This window comes from Phoxinus phoxinus, assembly GCF_949152265.1.
Source record: "Phoxinus phoxinus genome assembly, chromosome: 2".
Lineage (NCBI taxonomy): Eukaryota > Metazoa > Chordata > Actinopteri > Cypriniformes > Leuciscidae > Phoxinus > Phoxinus phoxinus.
The window spans coordinates 41,413,442-41,423,470 of record NC_136877.1 but is presented as its reverse complement, the minus strand read 5'-3'; the positions used below and the strand labels follow the sequence as shown (position 1 = coordinate 41,423,470).

The 10,029-nt window shown below is 36.5% G+C and overlaps 1 protein-coding gene across 10 annotated transcripts; it reads right to left on the bottom strand.

Annotated features, from left to right (window-relative positions):
• Positions 1 to 616: 616 nt before the first annotated feature.
• On the bottom strand, positions 617 to 9,643 carry zfand6 (zinc finger, AN1-type domain 6). Of its 10 annotated transcripts, none has more exons than XM_079588865.1 (8): positions 9,472 to 9,643; positions 7,483 to 7,563; positions 6,195 to 6,348; positions 5,218 to 5,287; positions 3,676 to 3,767; positions 2,407 to 2,553; positions 2,109 to 2,210; positions 617 to 1,433 (listed from the first exon to the last, which is right to left on the bottom strand). In XM_079588865.1, the coding sequence occupies exons 3-8, from the start codon at positions 6,337 to 6,339 to the stop codon at positions 1,285 to 1,287; spliced, it is 705 nt and encodes a 234-aa protein (XP_079444991.1). In that variant the 5' UTR covers positions 6,340 to 6,348; positions 7,483 to 7,563; positions 9,472 to 9,643; the 3' UTR covers positions 617 to 1,284. The 10 variants fall into 10 exon arrangements, with proteins under 10 accessions (XP_079444991.1, XP_079444997.1, XP_079444992.1 ...); XM_079588871.1 differs by having other exon boundaries at positions 2,407 to 2,550; XM_079588866.1 differs by having other exon boundaries at positions 7,487 to 7,563.
• Between the last annotated feature and the right edge of the window lie 386 nt (positions 9,644 to 10,029).

The following is a 10,029-nucleotide window of genomic DNA, read 5'->3' as shown; positions in this document are numbered from 1 at the left end:
TATCAGCTGTATAAAGTAATTAGTAAATAAGGCACTACTTTTAGAGAGATTATTTAGTACAGTAATCTATTTACACTGTTGAAAATGTAAATAGTATCTAGCAATTTATTGCTTTTTTTGGAGTAACTTACCCAACACTAATAAACCCCCATCCAGCACAGAATTTACGTTCTCATTACTTCTAATGTCCTGAATAGTGAGTTTCATGGTTCATAAATACAAGCCAGGGTTAGGCATAGTGTGACAATCTTACAGACGCATGCAATATGTAAATTATCCTTTACAGCATTCGCAAGGCAAGTACTACATTACAATTTGTCATGTTTCACACTTTTCTACTCCCGTCATTCAGACTAAAACATTTTTTGGCAGATCATTTCAACCTTTCCGTGGGTTTGTTTTTCTTTCATCTTTAAAAAGTTTTATAATCCACAACTGACATGTAGAAGTAGTAGATGTACCATTACTACTAATGATATCACAGATGTAGTAATGATTATATTCAACGTACTGTCAGAAACCAAACGGTAATATTACACAATGTGCAAACCAAAGGCAAGATTTTTCAGCAGTTTAAGTAACAGTCTTACAATAACTTTTAATACTAACAGTATACACAGATGTATGTAATTTAATGTAATTAAACGAAACAGGGCATGTACACTGAGCTAAATTGATTCACTAGAGCCCTTACTACAGTTGACGTGTAAAACTTTATTCAACATGAACACAGTGTATTCACAAACATAAATAATATCACTCGCAACTTTCACTCACTCCGATAAATGAACTATAGGAAAAATGTAAATCACAGTCTGTAATGAAGTGCAAAAAATCTGTTAAACCAGAGATCGCAGTCACGCACATAATAACTTGTATATTAAAAACATGTATTCTTTTATATTAAGTAAATTGTCTCATTTTCTTGCTTACGATCCTTATTGAGAAAGATGAAAAATAAAAATAAAGACACATTCTGGCAATGGTTTTAACATGCAAGCTTTGTTCATCACCAGAAATACACAGCCACCCCGAAAAGTCGTCTTAACGTGAGAACTTAGACCTATTTAGTAATGCAAATTAAATTACTGCAATTATATAAATATTTTGCGGTTTACATACCAACATATTTTGTAAGTAAATAAATTTGAGGTGTAAAATGAAACAAAGGGACAAAACAAATTTGCGTAAATGTTTCATTGTAGCATGCACAATTCAAGATCTTGTAAAGGGTGTTTGTGGGAAAGGGTAAAAAAAAAAAAAAAATTCTCAGCAATCTTCAGCTCAAATCTTCTTGATTTTCTCCCCAACGACAAGTGGGTTTTCTTTCCTTATTTTCTCAGCTGCATCAGCCTTGTAATCAAAGCTACAGTTGTGAACATCTGAGTATCGGTGCACGCTGCAAAACAACTGTCCACACCGGCAGTCAAAGCCTGTCAGATAGAAACAAAAGTTAGAGACCTTCATACAGAGAGAAAAAAAAGGTCATATACTTTAAATGCAACAATCTCAGCAAAGCATTTAGGTAGCTAACAAGGTTTTGTAACAAAGCCTGTGTGTATGTAAGGGATAATCCACGGCTAGCTGTGCATTGAACAATTTTAATGCACAACGTGGAGGCAAAGAACCCCCCGACGCCAAGCGGAGTGCATTCAAATCGTTTAATGCACAGCTAGCTATGGATTGCTTCTCTTATACCATGGTCATTTGCCAGCATTGACAAGTTAAAGCTGTTATTGATGTTTGCAGCGCAATATTCGATCGTAAGGGTACAAATGACAGTTATTTTCATCAGTTACGGCTCGTTAAATCTAGCATTCTGCCAGCTTTGAATCAGACATTGTGTGTGTGTGTGTGTGTGTGTGTGTGTGTGTGTGTGTGTGTGTGTGTGTGTGTGTGTGTGTGTGTGTGTGTGTGTGTGTGTGTGAGAGTTGGTATATCTCCGCTGTGTGAGTGACTTGTGCACTTTAATGAAAGAATAAACTGACTGGAACGATCTGTGCATCAGACGGTTTTAATGCACACCTTCCAGCCAATCAGAATAGAGTATTCAGACAGACCATGGTATAAATATAAATCAATAATGTAAAGTATATAATTTTGCATACCTGTGAGCCCCACTTTCTTGCGGCAGAGGAAGCAGCGGTTCTTCTTGGGTTTGGATTGCTCTGGCACATCTGAGGTCTGCTCCGAGACATCTAATTCTGAGGCTGTTAAGAGTTTAATACAGGTGGCAAAGATTTAGAAATGCTGCTAACAAGAAGAACATCTCAATGAGATTCTAAAGATCAATCAACAATTCTTTGTTGGCACGAGGTTAGAGTCCGATATTACTGATCAGAACGTGTGTTCTCATAAGTTATGGCAAGCATGAATCAAACCGATAAGTATGAACTCTGTACTCACCGGACACTGCTTCCGTGGGTTCAGAAGTTTCTTCTAACTTTCTCTTTCCTCTCGATGTGCCATCCTCCAGTGAAGAGCTACCTGCCGTAAGCAGCTTTTCCGTGGTGGATTCCTGAACGTTTCTCGCCAGTTTACTGCATGATACTTCTATACAAACAAACATGCAGTCATTTTCCCTAAAGAATCTGCACGAAGGGTCCATTATCTCAGAGACTTGAGACTGTTTTTTTTTGTATTACATATTCATGATGTACTAAACTTGATGACTGCTATGTTCGGATTCATATATATATATGCAAATAAGAAATGTTAGTCAAGTCCAATTCAACTATAAAGCAGCTCTACAGAAGATAATAGTGTCATTATTCAGTTCAATTTAGTAATATTGTTTCAATTCAGTTCAATAACTGTGTTGATATTGCAAAGTTAATCTATTATGAAATTAGTTTAATTGAGCTACAGTCATGTGAAAAAGAAAGTACACCCTTTTGAATTCGATGGTTTTACGTATCAGGACATAATAATAAAAAAACATCTGGTCCTTGGCAGGTCTTAAAATTAGGTAAATATAGCTTCAGATGAACAACACCACATGACATTACACAGTGTCATGGTTTATTTAACAAAAACTAGGCCAAAACGGAGAAGCCATGTGTGAAAAACGAAGTACACCCTTACTGCTTCCATAGGAATTAAGAGCATAAGTAGGTGTCACAATGGTGCCATTATTCAGCTTAAGTCTGTTAAATGTTAATTCAATTCAGATCAATAACAGTGTCAGTGTTGCAAACAGTACAGCGAAGGGAATACACCCGATGAACGACCCTGGATGAACAATTTCAAATGTGGACAGCCCATATGTAAAAAACTACTCAACTAGCATTAGTTTGCTAGCAAAAGTTAAGTTTGCTAAACCAGTGTGCTCTATTTAGTGACTTTCATAATGAATCTCTCTAATAAACAACTCTACCTAATTAAGTAACAAACAAGAGTCTTATGATCAGTAAAATCAGTAGACAAAGAAATGTGCGCCCGTTTACCCCCCAAAAAAAGACGACGACGTAATCAAATGTAAAAAGTGAACTTTGAACACTTTCTAGCCTGGTCCCAAAGCAAACAATCAGATGCATTTGAAAGATGATGTCTGGCTGTTTCTATGAAATTTTGGAGAGCTTTTGTGTCTTTCTGTGTCATGGTAATCTGTTCAGTGTCTGGTTTTGGAGCGGTGGATGACATAATAAACAGGTCAAAGTGAAAAAAGGAAGGTACCTGGCATTTTCAGGCCTGATTGAGCTGCTACTGAAGCACCGTCTTTATGTGTAACTGCTGCTACTGCTGCTGCTGTTGTTGAGAAACACTGACTGGAGAGGATGATGATGAGAAAAGATTATGTTATATAAGTGAAAATACATCATAACAATGTAAAACATGTGGGAGTGGGTGCTATGACCAAAACCTTATATCACAGGATGAATAATTTTATATCGCAGCTGGAAAAATAAATATAAAAATATTTTAATAACCATGCTGTAATGCCTATTTGTGGATAATCCTGTTAATTGAATACATTACAAATAAATGGTACTCATTTGATTGGCATATTTTGTACATTTAATTGGAACTGGACATTTTATAAATGAGCAAGTCTGGCATCAGGGCAAAAACAGTTTCACGTTATGCAATATGTAATACCAGAGTTTAACAAAAGAATCAAAACCTTAGAACTGCCCACTGATAACCATACAAATATATCTATAGTTATATACGGGGTTCCAAACTTCCTACACATTTTACATTTCAAAATTCCATACTTTTCCACATTAAAATGACCAAACCTCTAGGTTTTTCAGCCCACATTTGTTGGTTCATACAGCATTATTTTTTAGCATTACATTTGTTATATAGGACAGTCATCTGTAAATATAATATTGTTTTCCCCGTTTTTTTTCTTTGATTTTCTCGAAGTGATAACATGCGCTTACATGATCTGAAGAAACCTAGGTAACATTTTATTTTACAGTGTCATTGTTACACATTACATATAGTTACTGTAGTAATAACTATAAATGATGCATAATTGCATGCAATTAACCCTAAACCAACCCCCATTCCTAACCCTAACCCGATAGTAAGTACATGTAGTTAATTATTATTACTCAGTACTTAAATGATACCTTAAAATAAAGTGTAACCAAAACATAAAACACTTTATAAACTGCATATATTCACCTCACATCGGTTTGATACTGTAATCATGGTTTGATGTTGAATGATCACCAAACAGCAAAGTACAGTCTGATTTAGATGATTGTTCGTTCCTTTATCTGTTGCTGGTTTGAGTGACACACGCACATTCATTTAGTGAAGTTCAAAAGAGACTCGCTTATGGTACAAGACAAAGAGCTTTACATAATAAAAGTGTGCCTTGAATTTATTCAATTGTGTTCGGCAATCACAAAAGGATCACTAAATTTTTGTCATGAAAACACTCTGCTTGTATGATAAATGTTTTTGTTTTTTTTGTTGTTGTTTTTTGAAATTCTTCATTTTATATTTTAGTAAACTGAATAGGGTTGATAGACTGGAAACACAAATATTTCCCATACTTATCCACCTGGAAAATAATCAAATTCCACATTTTCCATACTGCGTAGAACCCATATAGAATGGTAGAGCAGAATGATACATAGGGCTGAAAACAAGCTTCTGATTTAAAAGTTGCACGAATAAACTAGATCCTATGCAATTGCAACAACTTACACAACTGCTATGATACATTTTGGAGGAGTGGTAAAGAGGAAGATGTTGTACCTGTTTTGTTCATGCTGTGACGTCGATTGTACAGTCATAGATTCTCCTTTACTGCTTATGCTGGAAGACACTGCAGGCAATGAAAGAGCAGGAAACCCAAAATGTCAACACTTCCAATTTAACTTCTCCTTATGTGAGGGTTTGTTTTTTGAGACACCGTTTCAGAATCACACTGTGTCCCGACCAGGCATGACGGAACAACTTACAAGTTTCCAGTGGCATTGCATTCCTGAATGAAGGTTAAATGCTGTAGAGAATAATTAAATTGCAGCTTATCAAAAACTTTTTGATGTAGATAAGCAGGATTTTGGTCCAATGATATTTCATTGTGGGCAGTGTTGCACAGCACAACACACACACTATAAGTAAGACTATAATGAGACTAAATGTTCTGTTGAGTGTCAGTAATTAGAACAAAATCTCAGAGTTAGCGATAGACACATTGCAGTTCGGGACGAGTATTTTTTTTTGAAAAAGAAATTAACCAGTTTATTCATCAAGGATGCATAAAATTGATCAAAAGTAAGAGAAGGCTTTTACTGTCTAATGTAAAAAAAAAAAAATCTATTCATCACTTGTCGTATTTTAAGGTTGGTGTTCTTCTCGTCAACAGCATTTTGGTTGTTTTTCTCTCCGCTATAGCTATACCTTTGCATGAATTTAAATTTCATGCATTTCAATTTGTCAAATGGCTTCAATATGTTTAGATGTATACTTGTTGTTGTGATATTTGAGGATGGCTGCTGCAGCAGCATGTATAGGGTCATGCATGAAAGAAAACATGTGGGACTGTCATGTAGAGGGAGTAAGAGTTGATGATGTTATCAGCGTTTGCCATACCTTAGCTTTTGGTGAACTGATGCCACTGCCTGACATGATCAAATACCATTGTATTTTTACATATGTAAAAGTAAAACGGTACTTGCTAACACAGAACAGTTGGAAAGGAGTCTATTTTTGTAAGACTTCTGACTCACCTGGATCACTGGATCTGCCACTGTTGTTCTGCCGCTGTAAGGAGTCTTTGTAGCAGACCGAGCACATGCCGTTATTACGTGGGTTCCCATAAAACCCACAACCATTAGAACAAAGCACTTGGGTCTGATTGGTCTCCTGAGCCATATCCCTTTCCTGTGGCGAGAACAAAACAAGAGATTAATATTAAAAAGCCACAATTGTATGTGGTACCATTTTAGAAATCTTTTCACCAATAAATTGGTCACATCGGAGTAACAGTTACTTTGACGGCAAAATCCATAATTCATGAATTTATCCTTTTTGGAGCTAGACAACAGACAATTGCATGCATGAGAAACAAATGGTCTGTTTCACTTTAAAAGAGCTCTGAGTCTACGATCTGTGCTTTGAATACGGAGTATATGGCTGAATTACACTGTACAGATGTTTGAGTGAATAAGACACTTATCTGATATTCCTCTGACATGTTCTAACTGTCTCCCTGCACCTGCTTGTAAGGGTCTGTCTGTTTCTAAGACTACCTCTACAGCTGTCTCACACTCATACTGTACAGGAAGTATCCTCGCTGTGTTGGGAGAAAGGGGGCATTAATAAATGGATAGATACAGATAGACCTAAGCCCCTTTCACACAGAGATTCTGCAAAATACACTGATAAAGTGTATCTAGCACTCTAGCAATTTCACAGGATCAACGAGCTGTGTGAAAGGGGCTCTAGAGAGAGACAGACAGACAGACCGATAGATCAAGAGAGACAGACAGACCGAGAGAGAGACAGACAGATAGATACTAGAAAGATACAGAAAGATAGATCTAGACCGACAGACAGACCGAGAGAGACAGACAGACAGACTGATAGGCCGAGACAAACAGATAGAAAGATACATACAGACAGACAGACAGAGACAAACAAACTGATAGAAAGATACACACTGTACATACAGAAAGATAGAGACACAGACCGAGACAGACATAGACCGAGACAGACAGACAGAGACAGACATAGACCGAGACAGACAGACAGACATAGACTAAGAGAGACAGAGACATATAGACAAAGAGAAACAGACAGATAGATACAGACAGACACAGGCATATAGATAGAATTTTAAAGCAATTTTGAATTGAATTGAATTGATAGAGCGAAAGACAGAAAGATAGATCCAGACAGACAGGTAGACAGGCCAAGACAGAGAGACAAAGAAAAATAGACAGACAGATATTTGATTAAATATGCATAAAAGTATTATTAAATAAAATACAAGGTATAAACACTGATCTGTCTTGCCTGCCCGCTTGAGATCGGATCACACTAGATGGATGCTTTTCGTTTAACACAGGTACAACTCCATATAGATGCAAAACAACACTAGAAACATAAAAAAGAAAATAGTCACTACTGCTTCCATGTTGACTTTAGCATTACACAAACACTCAATAGATTTCAGTAGCACTAGAGTGAAACTAAACACAATGCTTAAGCATATCAGAGTTCAGTCAATGTTTAAGCCAAACAGCAGCTTTAAATCAACTTTCAAACAGGTTTAAGTTGGACCTAGAGCTGACACGAGCCAAGCAATTGAAGTTGCTTCAGAACAATTAAATTACTCAAAATCATACTCATCAAAAACAAGGTGCAGAAAAACCTACACTGTCTGGCTAGTGTACAGTAAGCCGCTGTGCTCACATGTGTTGCCCTGTGAGAAGGTTATTAAGACCTGCCCTGGCACTAGATCAAAAGGTCAGATAAAGACACTCAGTTTCTCTCCAGCTCCATGCAACAGAAGATCACAGAAGTCAAGAACACTAACCAAAACCATCAAAATTATTACTGCTCGAGTTCAATATGAACTACTAACACTGAATATTAAACTTTGGGGTGTAACTTGTCACATACTTTAAATTATTTACTTGTACTTTACATACATAGGGAACAGGGAAGTTGAGCGCATTTCATTTCCTAAGGTCAGAAACTCATCTCATTTACAATTAGAATGGACATCTGTCTCAGGTGATCCAATAACAAATGCGATAAAGCCAGGTCTAAACATTGTCCAAATTTTGTGTAACTGGATTTTTCAAACAAATGTGATTACATTGTAATAGGTTTGCAGTCAGAATTGAGTGCATTGTAAATACTCACTGTTTAGGACAAAGCCTATAGTCTTCTTTAATCACAATGAGTTTGTTTCTTTATCAATTAGACTGACTACAAATAAAACTTGTAACAGTCGGAACTGAGCAACGGGGGTAATCACGTTTCCACGGTAACTCTTGCACTATTTACACTGTCCTTTGTTTAAATAATCATATACTGTAAATGACAACACCACAAGACGCAGATTTCAACGTAATATCTCGCTCATATGTCGATACGTTTGCCTTCCTTACCTGGTAAATGGTTTATAGTGAACACCTCTGTTTATCTACTAAGTAACGTCGCTAGCTGTTTAAATGAAAGCTGGACATCGTAAAACACATTGAGTAATAATAGAAAGGGTTACGTAGTACACGCCCACCGAAACGCTATTGGCTGCGTACTGTAAGCCACGCCCACGTGCATCACGATAGCCTTCCAGTCATGTTAAGTCCGACTCATTTTAGCGAATCGGTTCATTTGAACAGTTCATTTAAAGGTCAATTCGGTCCGATTTGTAAAGAAACGTTCAGACCGTTTTGTGAACGGGTTTAAACTATTCATTGGTTGGAATCGACTCCGCAGAACGATTCCTCACGAATCAGACATCACTATTTTCTTTATTTTACGCGTAAAGTTAAAGAAAGGTGCATGTTGATTGATGTCGTGGACGGTTTTGGGATCATTACGGATTATCAGCAACAACTCACAATATATGGGAAATGTTAAAAAATTTATTAACATCACAGCTACTTCCCTAAAGATATAAAGAGAAGTTTAAACATCTGGCATGCAGATTTCTTGTAGACAGAGACAGTTTTTTGCACAGACCTTGTAAACTAAAAGGCAGTATACAAACTAGCAAATGGACAACGTACTAGTTACCATTGCACCAATGTTAGTTTACTTTTCCAACTAATGATCTCGCCATTAGCTTGTTAGTGACAAAGGTACACACTAGCTTTTATAACTAACGACTATTTCCTCTCTTACGAATAAATAAGTAAGTATTAAGTAGCTTTCGCCACGCGACCATATTATACAACAACAGGTTTTGCTCTTGTCAAGTTGGCTAACAGATCACAAAACGCCGCAGCTGTTTCACTGATTCAATTGATTAACATTCGCATTTACACTCACCTCCCGACTCCTGACGAGTACTATATCAATATCGCTGGGTTAAAAGAGTTTGGTTTATTGTCTTGCACTATTAAAATGTTTGCGAAGTGTTTTCGGCGTTCACCAGCTTCCCTTCCCCCACCGAGAAACAGCCTGTTTGTTAGTTTTGACACTCCAGCCCCCACTTTAACCTACCCAGTGACGTCATGATGGGACTTTATAGTTTTCAGTATAGACTGTCCCATGTGACACATCATCGTTTCACATGTTTAATTTTTTTTTTTTTTTAAGGTATAGACATAGAGGCACTTTTGTGACACTCCCAATGAATATGTGTATCTCTTTGGGACTGTTCGTTTATAAAAACATATTTTGGACTCTTTTTGTTAATATATTTAGTCCAGAATCTTGTTGTATTGTTATTCTTTTAAAGTTACTTTTTGAACAAAACCAAGTATGATGTCCAAACATGTATGTAAGCTTCAGGTGAATTTTTAAAAAAATGTATATTTATTACCAGGTAAAATTTGAAATTATTTAATAAACATAACCCTCAAAATTGCTTCGTATTATGATTAT